At 34.4% G+C, this 19,476-nt stretch overlaps 3 protein-coding genes across 5 annotated transcripts; 1 reads left to right on the top strand and 2 right to left on the bottom strand.

Moving 5' to 3' along the window:
• Positions 1-736: 736 nt before the first annotated feature.
• On the bottom strand, positions 737-1,528 carry LOC135141770 (zinc finger protein 706-like). 2 transcript variants are annotated; one of them, XM_064073185.1, is made up of 3 exons: positions 1,349-1,528; positions 1,107-1,272; positions 737-1,054 (listed from the first exon to the last, which is right to left on the bottom strand). In XM_064073185.1, the coding sequence occupies exons 2-3, from the start codon at positions 1,248-1,250 to the stop codon at positions 965-967; spliced, it is 234 nt and encodes a 77-aa protein (XP_063929255.1). In that variant the 5' UTR covers positions 1,251-1,272; positions 1,349-1,528; the 3' UTR covers positions 737-964. The 2 variants fall into 2 exon arrangements, with proteins under 2 accessions (XP_063929255.1, XP_063929254.1); XM_064073184.1 differs by having other exon boundaries at positions 1,107-1,293; positions 1,349-1,526.
• A 211-nt stretch (positions 1,529-1,739) lies between these two features.
• LOC135141768 (protein FAM8A1) lies at positions 1,740-3,125 on the top strand. 2 transcript variants are annotated; one of them, XM_064073183.1, is made up of 4 exons: positions 1,740-2,135; positions 2,185-2,317; positions 2,383-2,491; positions 2,539-3,125. In XM_064073183.1, exons 1-4 carry the CDS (start codon positions 1,898-1,900, stop codon positions 2,848-2,850), a joined length of 792 nt encoding a protein of 263 aa, XP_063929253.1. In that variant the 5' UTR covers positions 1,740-1,897; the 3' UTR covers positions 2,851-3,125. The 2 variants fall into 2 exon arrangements, with proteins under 2 accessions (XP_063929253.1, XP_063929251.1); XM_064073181.1 differs by having other exon boundaries at positions 2,365-2,491.
• Positions 3,126-3,381: 256 nt separating this feature from the next.
• On the bottom strand, positions 3,382-7,428 carry LOC135141766 (lysine-specific demethylase 7B-like). Its single transcript, XM_064073176.1, has 13 exons — positions 7,283-7,428; positions 7,122-7,207; positions 6,632-7,052; positions 6,292-6,583; positions 6,091-6,236; positions 5,703-5,904; positions 5,443-5,652; positions 5,176-5,390; positions 4,927-5,120; positions 4,792-4,876; positions 4,522-4,697; positions 4,258-4,472; positions 3,382-4,005 (listed from the first exon to the last, which is right to left on the bottom strand). Exons 1-13 carry the CDS (start codon positions 7,372-7,374, stop codon positions 3,823-3,825), a joined length of 2,517 nt encoding a protein of 838 aa, XP_063929246.1. The 5' UTR covers positions 7,375-7,428; the 3' UTR covers positions 3,382-3,822.
• Positions 7,429-19,476: the final 12,048 nt, after the last annotated feature.

Here is a 19,476-nt window from a genome sequence, read left to right as displayed (position 1 = left end):
ATATACTATGAGTTTTTAAACATAAAAATGACACTCTTCTGAATAAGTTTTTCAAATTTCCCGCGCTTTCAAAAGTTAAATAAAAACCGCTCTTTATTTGAAATGAAGCCAAGAGAAATCGATTGGATGAAGATCCGCAGGTCTGTGGGTCACCGAATATTCTGCATATTTAAGTAGGTCTGTCAGATCACCGAATCTTACATCACGTAACAACAAAAGAAAGGTTGTACACGTTTTACAAGAGTGAAAACTCATAATAGGGGGAGAAAAATTTAAAAATCTAACTAGTCTATTTTAAAAATAGAACAAATCGATAAAAGACAGTTTGTTTATTTACGTACAAAAGTATTAAAATTTGCTGCATCTTGTAGCATTGTCTCGTGATTTCAGAATTGTTGATAAAATATCCGATGTGTGTCACATCTAGTTATCTATAGCTAACAATACATTTTATTAATCTTGTCATTGACTGATGTAATCTCACACATAAATCACTTTCTTTGGTGAAGTTTTGTAGGAAGAAAGAGCCGTATGAACATTTGACGTAATCACATACACTTTTATGGTCAATTGCTTATAAACAGACGTTAATGTGACAATTTGATTATTTTATTAGCGACAGTAGTGTCAATTTTAACATAGTGGGTGATTGACAACGTACCTTGTCTTTTGCATATACCTGTACTTTCCGTCCTTTGACGAACTCCACTGATGTGTCAAAAAAACAAACAATACGTTGGTAAAACATGTTTATTAGTACAAATGTAAGAATAAAATCACATAGTATCTGAAAACAGAACAGCGTTCTAATAAATATGATTAATGTTCAAATAAGAGCAACCTCTGAAATTAACCAAATGAACCATGAATAGCGAGTGAAACAAAACTCCTGTAAGATCCTAACAACAAATACGTGTTTCTGTAGGGTTGAAACACTGACAGCGTGAAACATAAACGGAAAATTTCATATGTCTTTTAGTTCGGCAGGCACCTCATTCTTTGGGTGTTTATTTTCGAAGTGTTGTTTATAAGTTTTGGGGTCGGGCATTTGGGCCTAAAAATAGTCATCCACAAACTGACCACTCACACGTCCTCCACCCGCTTACCTTACAGACAGTACAAACGTGCACCAGAGCTTTCTGTGCGGCCTTCTTCTGGTCAGTAGCACTATGGCCTTGTTGTTTTTTTTGCTTAGCAAGCTTTTCTTGTGCTCTGGCTTGCGATTGTAGCTTCTGTTGTCCCCTAGCCATAGTTTAATAATAGAACATTCACCTACGAGATAAACGAGATGATCTGTGAAAGTATCCAAGTACAGTTATTTCTATTTAAGAGAAATGTGACTACTAACCTAAAAGTGTAAAGGTGGCAAGAACTCAACGGTGATCGAACACTTGCAAAATTATTTTATGTATTAATATTGGTCTAGTATGTGGAGTGTACCTTAAGACTTTCTACAAATTATCGTCTATATATTTCACGTTTTTTTTTAATTTTTCGAATTGACAGCTGCAATGCAGCGTCAACCTACCAGGAAGTCGATCTACTCTGGCGCCCTCTGTGCAACTCTCGGCGTTTGAAGTAAACAATTTCCGGTATTTAATTTACACTGGGAATTCCACCGGTTTTTTTTAATGTAATCACGAAACTGCGTATTTTATTTTAGCAAAACGGGTAACACGTATATTTATTTTTCTCTCTTTGTTTGAATATTTTTGTTATCGGTTTTTGTAGTGGCGCCATCTACCTCTGCCATGTTCGTGTAACTCGATTCTCAAGTTGTATCAAGTTGTCTATTGTCAAACGTCATTGTCATGTCACTTTTTGCGATTGTTAATTGTGTTATGCATTGTTATGTGCGAAAGTGGTTGAGAGCTTGTATTGATGATAGTCTTTAAATATGACGTCAAATCCAGGAAATGTGAATTCGCGAAATTCCCATTTATATCAGAGTAGAGAAGAATATTTAGAAAAGCTAAAACAATGGTTGGATGAAGCAAGGTTATGGCACGGATTTTGTGCAGGTTTTCCATACTATGTAAATTTGCAAAGCCAAACAGAAAATAACACATGGAGTCCTCTATATCCCGGTCGTTTATTTGTTAATAATAATTTAAGAAACCAAAATAATGTGCCAGGTGATTATATCACCCCTTTATAATTGTTTGTTTACATGATTTTTTTAAGTCTTTCAAGGTACTTATGAATTTGTGATACCACCTCTATGGAAGCGAATCGTTGCAGAATTTTTGGATTTCCTGATTTTACTTTTGATAAAAATGGTTGTTACTTTTATAATTATCGAAACTTTTTATGTAGTGTAAGTAGATTGACGTTTCTGTATGTCCGAGTTAATATTGTTTGTAGGAGCATAGAAAATTACAGATTTGAATCATTCAAGAAGAATTTGCAAGATCCGAAAATCGCTATGCAAATGTCTGTGGAAATCCTGACTTTGGAACTTTTACATCGATTTATTGTTTGTTGCTATGAGGTACAGCTGAGCATTTGTGTGTAATGTAAAGTGACAATGTTTTATAGGTTTATTGGTTAAAAGGGGGTCCGTGTGCCACTCCTGGTAAAAAATATATGGGTTTGATGGTAATCCAAGTTGAAAATGTTGTACCTGTGCCAGGGAGATCCGACGACGTAGTACGAGTGAGCCCGTGTTCTCCTCTTGGTCTCCAGAAAGCTATTGTTAGAGCTGTTTTAAAAAATGTTTTTCTTGGTGTAATGTTACCAGTGTGTTTTACTCTTTTTGTATTCAGGTTCAATCGCACTGGTTATGACGCAATGAGCAGCAGTTTGGTTGTGGAATATAACCCACAAATACAATTCCAGCCTGTACAGTAAATTAACAAATACATGAACTTGGTTGCTTTTATTAAATATAATCATGCATGAGGGAATCATTTTAATGTTAGTTTTACTACTAGTCATGAATGTTGTGTATTGTATACTATCGTGGTGGATCTCATCTGGAATCATTCCATGCATTGCTGACTGACGTTTTTGTTTTTCCGTCTTACATTGTTCTAAACTGTTGATAATGTGGCATTCTTTTTATATTCATATATTTAAAAATATCTATATATACCTATATACATATATAAACAAAGTTGAATTTTCGTGTCGTTTATTTTTTTTTAAGACAAATTGTTACCCATATAAATTAATACATTTGGAAGTTCAAGACAGAAAGAACAATAACAATATGAATTAACATAATTTAGTGAGGTTTAAAAATAGTTGCGTTTTCGTCAAAACTGGTAAACATGATGAAACTAAACAAAATCGTAAATACACAATCAAAAATAAAGAATACATTTGAAGAAAATAAATACTACAATTCTTTAATAACTGTATTTTAAAAACTATGCTAAATGCAAAATATTTTTGCACAGATCACAGAAATGAACGTTATGTACATTGAACAATTACAAATTTAATGAAGGTTCCCTGATTATCATTTCAATACTTTAAAGTGTACACTAAATTCATTTATAATTAAACTAAGTGAGACTCAATATATACAGATGATCTACAAAAATAATATTGCAATACTTCTGTCAAAGACAAGAAAAAGATTTGTGAACACCATCGTCGTAAAATTACTTGAAACTAGTGAAAAGTAGAAAAATTGTTTATATCAACCGAATACAACAACCTAGCCACACCCTCCATCCCCAAAGAAAATGGCACCGAGTATTATAATGAAATTCATCGTTACTCAAATAAATAGTTTCATGAAAAATGTAAATAAATAAAGTCAAAAGTTAAATTAATGTCAAGATGATCATAAACATGCATGAACTTTCCTCATGATCAATGTATCATTTTGTGAATTTTCAAGATTTTTCCCAGTCGTTGTTTCACAGTCTTCATCCCTTTACGTGGTTTAGGGGTTGAAGTCGTCGAGGTACTTGGAATCGAAACGGCATTTGAAGACGTGCTTTTCAGGTCTAATTTCGGTTTGATTTTTTTACGCCGGTACTGCCGTTTAGGCGCCTGAAAATTTAAACAAACATGTTACCCAAGTTTTCGTAAGCAATCACTTAGTTAAAATATAGTCGAGATACGAATTTATTTACATTTTCAGTTGCGTAAATGAACCGACCTGACCTGGCACTAGATATTCAATCTTAAATCTTGAATTGATACGCATTCACGTGAAACTCGCATGAACAACCTGCGCAAAAACACGTTCGCGTTCATGCGCTTTTACTACTTAAGTTTGACAATACTACAATATAGAATTACTTTTTCTGATGCTTCGTTCGCTCGTCTTGCAGCAGCCGCCTCCAGAACTTTCTCCACTGCTTGTTTTTTTGTTCCTTCTCGAGCCGGTCTGTTCATTTTGGGCAATAGGGGACCGACTCGTGCTTTAGGGTTCCACGCCTCGTCTATTTTTGAGCGTCCTCTGGGCTTAAATATGTGTATATCTTCATCATCGGAATTATCCAACGACGGATAAACTAAAACGAACAAAATTATTATTAGTAAAATTAAATGATATAGTATTACTGTAGTCTTCATCCTGGTGTACATTGTTTAAATTTCCGTCTTCTAGTGGAGGGCTATTACTATATTTTCTTCCAGATCTTGAATTCACTTTTCCTGATTGTAAATAAGTTTGGCTTATAGAGAGCATGCCAGCGATTGCTTCTTGAGTTGAGGGGGAGGCGCGACCGTTGTCGTCACTACAAGGTTAAATTTAATGAGCGGTTACATGCTACGTCAGCATAGCACAATCAATTGTCACTTATGCTGTTGCTTAATAAATAATTTATATACCTCGTGGTTAAAGCAGATGCTTTTAACAACGACTCTATACCATTTTTCGGCAATTCCATATCCAGCATAGGGTTTTTACTTTTCACTGCAATTAAAAATTTTGTAAAAATGTTACAAATCAAGATATGCAATTACCCGGAAATCTGAGTTTCAATGAACTCTGTTTTTTACTTTTTTTAGGGCTAGGATTTTCATCGATCGTAAAATTAAAACAGTCTTCCTCTCTATCACTTTCATCATGGAAATCATATATCGATTTTGAACTATTTGCCAAGCCAAAATGTTCATCTGGAATGTTAGAGTTGCCATGTGGAAGGACATCTTTTGATCTACAATATATTAATAGTTGTTCTGATGAGGTCAACTGTGTTAATTAAAACTTACCCTAATTTGAACTTTAATACAGCCCCTCCTCTATGCACAGCGGTTGTTTGTTCAGGGCGTGAGAACTGCGACCCGTCCCAGGTTTGTTCATTATCTAAGCTTATTCGTTGTTCAACAAAATTTCTTCCGTCGTATGGAAAAGTCACTGGTTTTGGGAGCGTGAGTTTGAGGGGGGAAGGTCGAGAATACTCTACTAGTTTTGATTCAGTGATAAACTGCAATAGCAACGACAATTAAAAGTGCACTAAATAATAAAACAATTTTTACATCTTGAGCAGACGCTTTTGGTGACAAAGAATAGTCTACGAAATCCCTATTTATAGGCCTTTTTCTTTTTCGCTTTGACTCCCGTTCCGGTTTAGGTGGGTTTAATTGATTGATATATCGTTCCGCATGTCTGATTTCACGCGACATATCTTTAAGCAACTGCACTGGATTTATCGTGTACGGAATTTGTTCCCTGACGTTTGTATTATACTAAAAAAACGAAATTTAATAAAAGTGCGGTCGTACAAGCTACGAAATACATCTTTTTCCGCATTCCATTGTTTTAAAGTCACGAGGAGCGTTTTCAACCCAACTAGTAACGTACTTGGACATTTTCTTTCCTCGGTATTAAGCTCTGATATTTTTTTCAATAAATGTAACGCCGCGAACCAATTAATTAATTCGAAATTCGGGTATCTATATTTCGCTTCAGTTTTTACTTTTTTTTCTATGTCATACACCCTGCAAGTAACGCAACGTTGTGTTATTTGTCCGTCTGAAGCAGATCTCTTGTTAATTACAATCCCCTCAAGGCTGAGTTCAAAGTCAACTCTGAGCCAAAACGTTTTCGGTAGCTCAGTGCCAACTCTGAATCAAAACATTTTTGAGGTGGATTTTTTAACAAGACAACTGAATAACCGTTCTTACGTTAACTGCATTGGTATATTAAGACTTTGAAGAAAATTTCCACCAAACACCAAAGAATCTATAGGAGTTAGAACAGCATGAATCCAACCAGTTGGTATCATCATGGTCTGACCTTGTCTTAAAACACATTTATAACATCTATCAACCTAGAAATTAATTTATATTAATATATTTTAAGGCAAGATTTTTAGGTTAATTTGCCTGATCTCCAAAAAACGTTTCACTTTGATTACTTGAGGTCATCCACTGTTGATACAACGTCAAGTTTGCCGGAGTCGGTCTTATAAGATAAAAGATTTTTTCACCTCTTAAAACATGGTACCATACACTTGTTCCACCGAAATCGATATGAAAATCTGTATATGAATCTTTAACACTCATTAAACAATACTTTTGGACTTGGGGTTTCCCCAAAGGAAAATCTCTTGGCCACACTAGGTTGGCCCAATCTAATTTTCTAGCAATCAATGGAGCCTCCACCAGTGGTGCCAACCTAAAAAACATACTATACAAAAGTTTATGACATATATAATAATATTACGCTGTGTTGGAAAATTCCAGACTGACCACATTAAACACTCTAGTTCTATTTAAACTATTAAAGTATTCCACATAGTCTCTTAGCTTCATTTTTATATTACACTGTCTAGTAACATCAATTACATCAATTTCTATCTCTCCACCAACGTACGATTCCACATCATATAAACTAAAATTGTCAGGTGGAAGTGTCATGTCAAGCCCGTCCTTCCCATCAATAACAATCGGGTTATTAAACCCTTGTTGTTGTAGCAACGTTTCTGTGATTTGCTGACCTCGCATATGTATAACCACTTCCCCTTCATTGGCAAAATGTCTCGCAAGCAGTTCCCTAATAAAGACCCCCGTACCTGTTTGTACTGGTTTTGCTGACGCATCTTCATCCCAGTAGTCATGTCTGTGCCAATTCCTGTACGGTTTGTCTAAAAATCACACCCATTAGTTTACACCACTCCAACTATGGTTAGGAAAAGTGATCCCACTATACTTACATATCGAAGGTCCAAATATTAGAGCACACTTTGGACAGTGATATTTATCAATTTCGATGGCTAAATGCTCTTGGAAATTACAACAACTAGAAAAAACGGATTTGTTTAAACGTAAACGGATTAACGTTGTGTCAAGTGGCGAATTCGAATTTATTCGTTACCTGCTGTGAAACCAGTCTTTGCAAGCATCACATTGAATCATAAAAATATTTGGATCATAAGGTTGACCACACAAACAATACGAGGCGTCCATTATAAAATATTATTTTGGAAAATGGTTGTGTAAACTAACCAAACTAATAACCATACTGACATTATGTCATTACTGTCAAATTACAGCGCAGGTACAGACATCTAGTAAGCGCGTGATGTTTACGAGTAGATGGCGCTGTAAGAGAAAACTGTGTCGTAAAATATCGTTAATTAAAGAAATCTGTAATTTGTTAATTCCAGACTTGATGGTTAGGTGTCACAATAAAAATTACAATCTGTGGAACAAAGTTTACAATAATTCCACTAACCATAAAAGTAAGGTAATTTTTTTGTGTCGTTGAGTTGGTAACGTGACTATGCGAGATATGTATTATAAAAAAAGTAATTAATCAAAATATTGGTTTCAAATCTGTATTGTTACTGTTTTCTGTATTGTCACAATAAATCAACTTGAATGCTAAGACCGTCGATTAAAGTAGCAGCCTATTTTACTTATTTTTGTGTTGCAACTAGTCATTAAAAGATGACGCGTTAATCTCTTACAACAACGTAATATATGATACGAAATTTTAGCTATTGTTTATTTATAGCGCCATTATTACATGTTTTATTGTGTATTATTTGTATTTATTTTACTAGTTTGTTTGCATTAGTCGTATTTACTTATTATATATTATTAGAACAAAACCGCTAAAATTTCGCTCTAAAAACAATTTATTTGTTAGTTAATTAGCAAAAGAGCGAAAGTTCTTCAAATATGTACCAAATTCTTTAGCCAATCTTTGATTTGTGTTTTAGGTACACATTAAAAAAGTGTTGTTTGCAATTTCGGACTTTATATATTAGTTGACTTACTTTACTTTTTTTATTTCACGTTTTCGTTAGTTAAGTATTCATATTTAGGTTTCTAAATACATGTCTATCATCAAAATTTTGTTGTTGCTTTTTCCGTGACATGAACTTAATTTTTAATTGCTAAATGGTGGAAAAAACCGTTGTTCGTGCATGCATATTTCAACAACAACAACAACAAAAGTTAGGTTAACCACCTTGCTGAAAATGTTGTCGTTCAGTAGGTTATTCTGGGTAAAATCTAAAAATATCTAGGTTGGCGAACTTTTAAAAAATATCAGTGTACTGAACTTTAGTCAAATTTGTATTTTACTTGTATTATTTTTACTAATTGTAGTCGCTGAACATAGCAGTGATCAGTTGAAAGTCGCATGAACAGCCTGCGCGTTCAAGTTACAGCAGTAATATTAAGCAGGGGAAGCACGGAAAGCATCTAAAATGATCGTTCTAAAAGAAGTTTGACTTATTCGGTTATTGTTTGTAATAATTCGTTGAAATTTTAATGCATTTATTCACAATATAACCTGAATATGGGTGGGCGGGCCACAGTACTTTTTAATAAATAGCATTGTACCAACTTAAAAAATTAAATTAGGAATGACTGACATTTTAGCGTCAAAATTAGACACAATTTTTAATTGACATCAGTTATGGAATAAACGTGATTAGAAGAATGAGATCTACTGACTTGAAATCGTAAATTTCAATTTGACAATCATGTATGCCACCATAAAAAACAGGTGGGTGGGCGGGGCATCATATTTTTTATAAAAATAGCATTGTACCAACTTACCAAAAAAACAAGAATACAGATGACTACTATTTTAGGGTCAAAATCAGCCACTGCTTTTAATTCGCATATCCTAGTTGTCAATTATAATATATTACGTAATTAGAATATGGTATCTACTAACTTGACACCATAAATTTCAACTTGACAACAATCATTTATGTCAGCATTAAAATGGATGGGTGGGTGGGGCACAATAATTTTTGATAAATAGCATAGTATCAATTTACAAAATTAAAATAGGAATGACTGCCATTTTAGCGTCAAAATTAGACACTATTTTTAATTGACATCAGTTATGGAATAAACGTAATTAGAAGAATGACATCTACTGACTTGAAACCGTAATTTCAATTTGACAATCATGAATGCCACCATAAAAAACGGGTGGGTGGGCGGGGCATAATATTTTTTTATAAAAATAGCATTGCACCAACTTACCAAAAAAAAAGAATACGGATGACTGCCATTTTAGGGTGAAAATCATCCACTGCTTTTAATTCGCATATCCTAGTTGTCAATTATAATATATTACGTAATTAGAATATGGTATCTACTAACTTGACACCATAAATTTCAACTGACATTTATGTTACCATAAAAATGGGAGGGTGGGCGGGGCACAATACGTTTTAATAAATAGCATTGTACCAATTTACTAAATTAAAAAAGGAATGACTGCCATTTTAGCGTAAAAATTCGACACAATTTTTAATTGACATCAGTTATGGAATAAACGTGATTAGAAGAATGACATCTACTGACTTGAAACCGTAAATTTCAATTTGACAATCATGAATGCCACCATAAAAAACAGGTAGGCGGGCAGGGCATCATATTTTTTATAAAAATAGTATTGTACCAACTTATCTACTGACATCTACTGACTTGAAACCGTAAATTTCAATTTGACAATCATGAATGCCACCATAAAAAATTGCATCATATTTTTTATAAAAACAGTATTGTACGAACTTACCAAAAAAAAAAGAATACGGATGACTGCTATTTTAGGGTGAAAATCAGCCACTGCTTTTAATTTACATATCCTAGTTGTCAATTATGGAATAAATGTGGTTAGAAGCTGGTATCTACTAACTTGACACCATAAATATCAACTTGACAATTATTTATGTCACCATAAAAGTGGGTGGGTCGGCGGGGCATAATATTTTTTGATAAACAGCATTGTACCAACTTTCAAAATAAAAATAGGCTTGACTGCCATTTTAGGGTGAAAATTCGACACTGTTTTTAATTCACATCAGTTATGGATTAAAAGTGATTAGGCATCTACTGACTTGAAACCGTAAATTTTAATTACACGATCATGTACTTCACCATAAAAAACGGGTGGGTGGGCGGGGCATCATATTTTTGATAAAAATAGCATTGTACCAACTTACCAAAAAAAAGAATACGGATGACTGCCATTTTAGGGTGAAAATTAGATACTGCTTTTAATTCGCATATCCTAGTTGTCAATTATAATATATTACGTAATTAGAAGATGGTATCTACTAACTTGACACCATAAATTTCAACTTGACAACAATCATTTATGTCACCTTTAAAATGGATGGATGGGTGGGCGGGGCACAATAATTTTTGATAAATAGCATAGTATCAATTTACAAAATTAAAATAGGAACGACTGACATTTTAGCGTCAAAATTAGACACAATTTTTAATTGACATCAGTTATGGAATACACGTGATTAGAAGAGTGACATCTACTGACTTGAAATCGTAAATTTCAATTTGACAATCATGTACGCTACCATAAAAAACGGGTGGGCAGGCGGGGCATCGTATTTTTTTATGAAAACAGCATTGTACCAACTTACCAAAAAAAAGAATACGGATGACTGCTATTTTAGGGTGAAAATCAGCCACTGCTTTTAATTCACATATCCTGCTTGTCAATGATGGAATAAACGTGATTAGAAGATGGTATCTACTAACTTGACACCATAAATTTCAACTTGATAATAATTTATCTCACCATAAAAATGGGTGGGTGGGCGGGGCACAATACTTTTTAATAAATAGCATTGCACCAATTTACAAAGATGGTATGTACTGACGTGACAACATAAATTTCAATTTGACAATCATTTATGTCACCATAAAAATGGGTGGGTGGGCGGAGCACAATACTTTTTAATAAATTCTATTTTTTAACATACTTAATCTTATTAAAATACACTTAAAATGAAGTAGTCGGTTCAGCAGTTCGTCGATCTGTCAAAAACGGACATGCAGAAATATTAAATTAAAAATCAATAGATACATACTAAACATTTTCCATTATGTTTGTGTGATTTAATTGCAAATAACTTGTATTTTGTTTGTCGCTGTTGACAACTGGCAGACGTTGGATGTTATAAAATTTTATAGAAAGAGATAAACTGGAGGAGTTTTATTCTGGGCGGTTATTTTCAGTCCTTGTCGCTTTCACTTAAACTGCGGAAAATAGCAGGAATCCAGACCTCAGAAGTTACGTAAAAGAGTGGGTACTGTATCGATTGATTCGGAAGAGTGGCGAGATGAGGGCGCAATTAAAAATCCGAAAATAATTATTTTTTAAGAAAATTGATTGTGGCAAGTTAAATAAAATATAAGTGAGCTGCTGAAACTCATCTGTCCAAGGCGACGTTGAAACGAGAAAGCTGTGCGAAGACAAAATGAACGTTGTTTTTAATTATTACCGGGAGATTAAAACATGCAGCTAAAATGCAAAGGATATTACCTCATTTATAACGCTATAAAGGCGAAAACTTCCTTTTTAGAAGTCCCTAACCTAGTCACCCGACAAATTATAATCTCATTTCTGTGTCGTTCTTGATGTGGCAACTTCCTTAAAACCACAGTTTTCTTAATATATTATAGATTTAGGAAGTCTTCGTATTCAAATGTAATTTTCTCCCGACTCCTGACGGAAAACAGCTGGTCAGGTAATCTTTCAGTAATGGACGCATTGTGGTGGACATCAACTGGGGATAAGTAGCTTATTAACTCTGATAAGCTTGCAGCCGTGCGTCGTCTCAAGCTTGTTGCCAAGTAACAATACACAAATGTAGCTACTTTGACATTTAATCACAAGGGTAAATGACCCTCTGCCCTGTTACCTTTAATTTAACTAACGAGAATTTCGTCTAAGCTCTTTTTCAAATTCTACGACTTTTAGTTTGCTGTATTGTTATATCATATCCGGTATACAACTTTAAATACACCACAAAACGACATTTCGTCACTAACTATCGACGAAATTATAAATTTTGCTTGGCAAATCTACGACTGTATAAGTGCCACTTTAAACGAGTCCATAGAAAACCTAAGGCACGGTAACGCCGTATGTCTAACCACGTACCGTCGACATGCAGCTTTACACATACTTCGAATTTTCCCTCAGGGGAAACGGAGCAGCGACTTCTTGTAGAAAGTTTATTTACAATTCTTATCCATTTTTTACTTACAATTATAACATCCGAGCAATAAAAAACGAGGCAACTGGACTTTTGCAATTTGCCGAATGTTGACATTTCTTTACACCGGTTATTTTCATGTAAAAAAATATTTGTTTTTGTTCAAGACGTTTCTAGCTTTTATACAAAAATAAGAGAAAAACGTACAAAAAATCATGTTTGCTAATAAGCTCTACAATGATTACCATAATCGTAATTCGTACTTACAATCTACACTAATCAGTTTGTAGATCGTTTAGATAAATACCTAAATTAGTTCTTTAAAATATGAATAAAGGACACAGGAGGCGTATCTGGGTCCATTTATTATCCGAGACCCGACACATACAAGTTAAAGGCGGCCACTGGCTTCTTCCCGAATCTTCATTTACCTAATCGAAGTCCGTTTCTCCTGCTTGTACCAAGAACATTTCCAATCGGCGAGGACCGTCACGATCCGCCAAATTTCCATTCGAATTACACACAGATGACCGGCTTGGAAGGCTATATACGGGCGCAAAGTGAAATAGGGTGAGTCATAATTGCTTTCACTATGGTAGCTGTACGCCTACATGTAAATAAAAAAAATGGTAAACATGCAAGTACCAGTATGTATTACACCTTACATCGACGATTGCTGAAAAAATATGTCAGTGATTAATAGCCGGCGGGGTATTTTTTAGGATTACATCTGAACTAACATGTAATTAATAATAAACGTAATTAATTATCATTTTTCATAATTATATATATTTTGTTAGTGAGAGTAAAAGTTCATATTTTCTACTATAGATATTTTTTTCTGCACCGACTGATAAAGCGGAGCACATGTGCAAGAACGTCGTCGCAAGTGGTCGTGCGCGTAGCGCACTCAATAAATTAGTGTATTTGAAAGTTATAAATGCACATAATGAATTGAAAAATTATATGTACATATTTATATATTTTATAAAAGTAAAAATAATGTATTATAAAAAATTGTAAACAGTATTTCGTGACTGTCTTTCTCTCTCTTTGCGATTTTATTAGAAACCCCTGAAACTACCAAATCCATTATTTTAAATTTTAAGGACACGTTAAATCGATTTTAATTTATGGCGTTTTAAAACAGTAAGCTTGGTTATAAAATTTTGCAGTTTATGTCAGAAGTTACGTAACAGATTTACTTAAAATGTTGATGAATAATGCCGTGCTAAAAACTGATGACGTCATTTTGCCATTTTGGTTTTTATCATGTACAGTTGATTTCGCAGTCTATGTAGAAGGTAACAGTATATAATCTGAGGATGGTACAACTCTTAATTACAAAAGTAGAAGTTTAGTTAAGGATTTATAAAAACTTTTGGAAATATGTTTAGACTTGGAACCCAAAATTAACCAGAAACTTAATACTGATGGCGATTTTTTAAATTTCTGCTCTAGTTACTCATGACGCGTATGTCAGCAGTGTTGTGTAATTTAAACTTGAAAGGTGTATTTTGGGTTGCCTAACAGTTAGCGTTGTAGCCACAGTCAATATAAATATAACCGTATCTTTTTGTTAGTCCTATCAGTTTTTTCGGTTTTTACCAAAAATCTGTCGTTTTCAAGACTACATTGTCGTTTGTGAGTGAATCAAGGGTATTCGAGGACTTTTCAACTTCAGTGTTTCATATTTTCTGGAATTTCGTGAACAATTTTTTGCTACAGTAGAAACAAGTTGTATAAGTGCAGTGTGTTACGTATTTATTTAAGTTATAATTAAGTGACCCAGGAAGCTTTGGAAAAAAACCAGGGACCAACCAAACTTAGGCCCGGGAGTGAGATAACGTTAGACGAATTATGGATGATAACCCCAATACCAGAGACGGTTTGACAGACCGATGTCTTGTCTTTGAAGTACATAATTTGAACGAATTTCGGGCATTTTTCTGTGTATTATTTTTGAAGTAATTTAATTTATTAGGATCTAGGGGACCCCTTGTCTTGTGTTTTTGAAGTAGTTTGAAAGAATCTCGGAGATCCCTTGTGTTTTGTTTTTGACGTAGTTTTAAAAAATCTCGGGGATCCCTTGTCTTGTTTTCGTATTGTCTTCTGTATTTGAAGTAGTTCGAAAAAATCTCAGGGACCTTCTGTAGGCCTTGTTTCTGAACCTATTTGAAAGAATCTCGGAGACCCCTTGGGTTTTGTTTTTGAAGTAGATTTAAAGAATCTCGGGAAATCTTTGCATCTGGTATTGCAAGTAGTTTCAATTTCGGAGGCTCTTTCCGTCTGATTTTTGAATTAGTTTGAAAGAATCTCGGGCATTCCTTGTGTTTTGTTTTTGAAGCAGTTTTAAAGAATCTCGGGGAATCTTTGTGCTTAGTATTTGAAGTGGTTTCAAAAAATCTCGAAGTTTCGTGATCCGTGATGTCTCTTGTTTGAAGTAATTTGGAGGAATCTCGAGATCTTTCGTGTATTGTTTTTCAAGCAATTTATTAGGATCTCGGAGACTTCTTGTCTTCTCTTTTTGAAGTAGTTTGAAAGGAATCTTTGTATCAGGTATTTGAAGTAATTTGAAAGAATTTTGGGGGCCCTTTTTGTCTCGTTTTTGAAGTAGTTTGAAAGAATTTCGGAGACCCCTTCTGTTTTGTTTCTGAAGTAATTTGAAAGAATCTCGAGGAGTTTTTGTGGTTTGTTCTTGAACTAGTTCGGAAGAATCTCGTAGTTTTGTGATCCGTGATGTCTTTTCTTTGAAGTAATGTGAAAGAATCTCGGCGATCTCGTGTCCTGTTTTTAATTAAAATACATAATTTGAATGAGTCTTAGGGAATTCTTATATATTTGTTTTTAAGTATTTTGAAAGAATCCCTTATGTGTTTTGATTTTGAAGCTATTTGAAAGAACCTCGGGGACGTTTTGTGTTTTGTTTTTGAAGTAGTTCGAAAGAATCACGCGGACTCCTTGTATTTTGTTTTTGAAGTCGTTTAAAAGAATCTCAAGGATCACTTGCCTTGTTTTTGGAGTAATTTGAAAGAATCTCGGGGATTTTTCGTGTATTGTTTTTGAAGCAATTTATTATGATCTTGCAGACCCCTTTTTTCCTGTATTTGAAGTAGTTTGAAAGAATCTCAAGACCTCCCGTGGTTCTTGTTTCTGAACCCATTTGAAAAAATCTCGGAAATCCCTTGGGTTTTGTTTTTGAAGTAGTTTTAAAGTATATCGGGAAATTTTTGTATCTGGTATTTGAAGTAGTTTGAAAGAATTTCGGGGTCTCTTTTTGTGTTTTCTTTTTGTAGTAGTTTGAAAGAATCTCGGGGAACCTTTGTGTCTAGTATTTGAAGTAGTTCGAAAGAATTTCGTGGACCCTTTGTGTTTTGTTTTTGAAGTAGGTAGAAAGAATCTCGGGGACCCTTTGTGGGTCTTGTTTCTGAAGTCATTTGAAGTCTCGGGGATCGCTTATCTTGTTTTTGAAGTAATTTGAAGGAATCTCTGGGATTTTTCATGTGTTGTTTTTGAAGTAATTTATTAGTATCTCGGTTCTCGATTTTTTAAGTAGTTTGAAAGAATCTCAGGGACTTTCTATGTGCTTTATTTCTGAACTCATCTGGAAGAATCTCGGAGACTCCTTGCGTTTTGTTTTTGAAGTAGTTTGAACGAATTTTGGGGGCTCTTTTTGTTTAGTTTTTGAAGTAATTTGACTTCTTGTGCTTATTTTTGTGTTTTGTTTTGGAAGTCGTTTTAAAGAATCTCGTAATCCCTTGTCTTGTTTCTGAAGTAATTTGAAAGAATCTCGAAAAGCTTTTGTGATTTGTTCTTGAAGTAGATTGGAAGAATCTCGCAATTTCGTGATGTCTTTTGTTTGAAGTAATTTGAAGGAATCTATCGGATTTTTCGTGTATTGTTTTTGAAGCAATTTATTAGGATCTTGCAGACCCCTTTTTTCTGTATTTGAAGTAGTTTGAAAGAATCTCAAGGACCTCCTGTGGTTCTTGTTTCTGAACCCATTTGAAAGAATCTCGGAAACCCCTTGGGTTTTGTTTTTGAAGTAGTTTTAAAGTATATCGGGGAATCTTTGTATCTGGTATTTGAAGTAGCTTGAAAGAATTTCGGGGTCTCTTTTTATGTGGTTTTTGAAGTAGTTTGAAAGAATCTCGGGGAACTTTTGTGTCTAGTATGTGAAGTAGTTTGAAAGAATTTCGTGGACCCTTTGTGTTTTGTTTTTCAAGTCATTTGTAAGAATCTCGGAGATCCCTTATCTTGTTTTTGAAGTAATTTGAAGAAATCTCGGGAATTTTTCGTCTATTGTTTTTGAACCAATTTATTAAGATCTTGGAGACCCATTTTTTTCTGTATTTGAAGTAGTTTGAAAGAATCTCAAGGACCTACCGTGGTTCTTGTTTCTGAACCCATTTGAAAGAATGTCGGAAACCCCTTGGGTTTTGTTTTTGAAGTAGTTTTAAAGTATAGCGGGGAATCTTTGTATCTGGCATTTGAAGTAGCTTGAAAGAATTTCGGGCTCTCTTTTTGTGTGGTTTTTGAAGTAGTTTGAAAGAATCTCTTGGACCTCTTGTGTTTTCTTTTTGCAGTAGTTTGAAAGAATCTCGGGGAACCTTTGTGTCTAGTATGTGAAGTAGTTTGAAAGAATTTCATGGACACTTTGTGTTTTGTTTTTGAAGTAGTTTGAAAGAATCTCGGGGACCCTTCGTGGGTTTTGTTTCTGAAGTCATTTGAAAGAATCTCGGGGATCGCTTATCTTGTTTTTGAAGTAATTTGAAGGAATCTCGGAGATTTTTCGTGTATTGTTTTTGAAGCAATTTATTAGGATCTTGGAGACCCCTTTTTTTCTGTATTTGAAGTAGTTTGAAAGAATCCCAAGGACCTACTGTGGTTCTTGTTTCTGAACCCATTTGAAAGAATCTCGGAGACACCTTGGGTTTTGTTTTTGAAGTAGTTTTAAAGTATTTGGGGGAATCTTTGTATCTGGTATTTGAAATAGCTTGAAAGAATATCGTGGACCTCTTGTGTTTTCTTTTTGTAGTAGTTTGAAAGAATCTCGGGGAACCTTTGTGTCTAGTATTTGAAGTAGTTTGAAAGAATTTCGTGGACCCCTTTATGTTTTGTTTTTGAAGTAGATTGAAAGAATCTCGGGGACCCTTTGTGGATCTTGTTTCTGAAGTCATTTGAAAGAATCTCGGGGATCGCTTATCTTGTTTTTGAAGTAATTCGAAGGAATCTCGGGGATTTTTCGTGTATCGTTTTTGAAGTGATGTATTAGGATTTCGGAGACCACTTGGCTTCTATTTTTGAAGTAGTTTGAAAGAATCTCGGAGATCTCCTGTGGATCTTGTGTCTGAATCCATCTGCAATAATCTCGGAAACCCCTTGGGTTTCGTTTTTGAAGTAATTTGGAAGAACCTTGGGAAATCTTTGTATCTGGTATTTGACGTGGTTTGAAAGGATTTCGAGGGCTCCTTTTGTCTTGTTCTTGAAGTAGTTTGAAAGAATTTCGTGAACTCTTTGTGTTTTTATTTTTGAAGTAGTTTGAAAGAATCTCGGGGACTCCTGATGGATCTTGTTTTTGAAGTAATTTGAAAGAATCTCGCGGATATTTCTGTGTTTTGTTTTCGAGACAGTTTATTAGAAACTCTGGGATCCCTTGTGTCCTGTTTTGAAGTAATTTGAAAGAATCTCATGTACCCCTTGTGTTTTGTTTTCAAGTAGTTTGAAATAATCTCGGGGATTCTTTGTCTTGTTTTTGAAGTAATTTGAAAGAATCTTGGAGTTCCGTGATCAGAAGCCGATCCTGCTGGAACAGCGACGAAAAAATTTTGATCGGTGCCCGAAATGAAAATTTGACGCCCTGGGATTATTTCGTGCTCCCGACGTTGAAAAACACCGTCTTCAAACAAGTGGTCCATGACTTAAAAGCCCGAATTCGAGTGTGAAAGAATTACACCAGAAGTTCTTTCCGAGTGTTCGAAAATATGAAACGAAGAGTAAATTTGTGATATTCATGATTTAAACTGTTATAAATAAAAAATTTGCATGATTTTTAGAACATTTACATCCTTTAAATTCAAGTTACACTACACGTAAACGTCATGGGTAACTAGAGCAGAAATTTAAAAAATCACTTGGTATTTTACGAATTTTATCGATTCGATCTTTTCTTTGTAGAGAGGAGGTTTCTTGGAGGTTGTTGGAAATTCTTCCCGGAATTCATCCCGAGTCACTTCCACACATCGTTGACCTTCAGTTCATTTCTAAAATACGACTCAATCATAAAAATTATCGACAGTTAATTTCTTACAGTGTTAGTTGTTTCGATATATGTAAAATCTAATGGGTTTTAAATATGTATAAATATTATAATTATTAGTATTATCGTTATTATAAAATTTGCATAGTATTAAAACAGTATAACGTAGTGTTTGTCGTCGACTTTGTTGTATTTGTGTATATAAACCATTAATATACAAAAGTTAAAAATGTGTTTTCTTTTCTTCGAATTTTTATAGCTTTTACTTTAACGAACTAGTTTGTAAACGTCGTCTGAGCTTTTTTAAAGCTTTTTGCGTCAGTTCGGTTGCAATCGTTGTTGTTTGTGTCGTGGTATAATCTGATGCAAAACTCGGTTTGGCTCGAAAGGAAAAATATGTGAATATTAATCTAGTATTTGCATTATACGGAGGAAGAGTGAGTCTTTCAAGTTTTCAAGTACGGCAATATTTTCGTTATTTTGAATAAAGAACGGTGCAATTTGGGTCGCGTCTCCCCTAAATGTGTTCTTCCTACATTTGGAAATTACAGTGTAGCGTTATATCCAATTGCTTCCAAACAGCCACCCTAATTAACACAATGTAATTAAATCAATTAAAGCCACAGAGTCCGCGCGGCTGCAGGGATTTATTTCAAATTCCCGGCAAGATGTTAACCCTTCCTTGAGCGGAGCTAACAATTGGACAGGGATAGGCAGCAGGAGCAATATGGTATACAGAGACGCTATCGTCGATTAGTAATGCATGATAAATCGCGCAGTATTTGGATATCGCGTTGTAGTAAATAAATGCTG

This window comes from Zophobas morio, unplaced genomic scaffold (genome assembly GCF_036711695.1).
Source record: "Zophobas morio isolate AGI-343-1 ecotype UQ-CSIRO unplaced genomic scaffold, CSIRO_AGI_Zmor_V1 ptg000044l, whole genome shotgun sequence".
Lineage (NCBI taxonomy): Eukaryota > Metazoa > Arthropoda > Insecta > Coleoptera > Tenebrionidae > Zophobas > Zophobas morio.
Note: the sequence above shows the minus strand (reverse complement) of the source record. Positions and strands in the feature narration are given on the sequence as shown.

Excerpts from the sequence above, each read along its gene's own strand:
- LOC135141766 (XM_064073176.1), bottom strand. The coding sequence starts at position 7,374 with ATGGACGCCTCGTATTGTTTGTGTGGTCAACCTTATGATCCAAATATT. Across the intron at positions 4,877-4,926 it reads ATTGAAACTCAGATTTCCGG|TGAAAAGTAAAAACCCTATG; the intron begins GTAATTGCATAT and ends TTTTAATTGCAG. Across the intron at positions 4,698-4,791 it reads GCATCTGCTTTAACCACGAG|TGACGACAACGGTCGCGCCT; the intron begins GTATATAAATTA and ends TTAACCTTGTAG.
- LOC135141770 (XM_064073185.1), bottom strand. The coding sequence starts at position 1,250 with ATGGCTAGGGGACAACAGAAGCTACAATCGCAAGCCAGAGCACAAGAA. Across the intron at positions 1,055-1,106 it reads ACGTTTGTACTGTCTGTAAG|GCCCAAATGCCCGACCCCAA; the intron begins GTAAGCGGGTGG and ends GACTATTTTTAG.
- LOC135141768 (XM_064073181.1), top strand. The coding sequence starts at position 1,898 with ATGACGTCAAATCCAGGAAATGTGAATTCGCGAAATTCCCATTTATAT. Across the intron at positions 2,136-2,184 it reads AAACCAAAATAATGTGCCAG|TCTTTCAAGGTACTTATGAA; the intron begins GTGATTATATCA and ends GATTTTTTTAAG. Across the intron at positions 2,318-2,364 it reads ATCGAAACTTTTTATGTAGT|GAGCATAGAAAATTACAGAT; the intron begins GTAAGTAGATTG and ends TATTGTTTGTAG.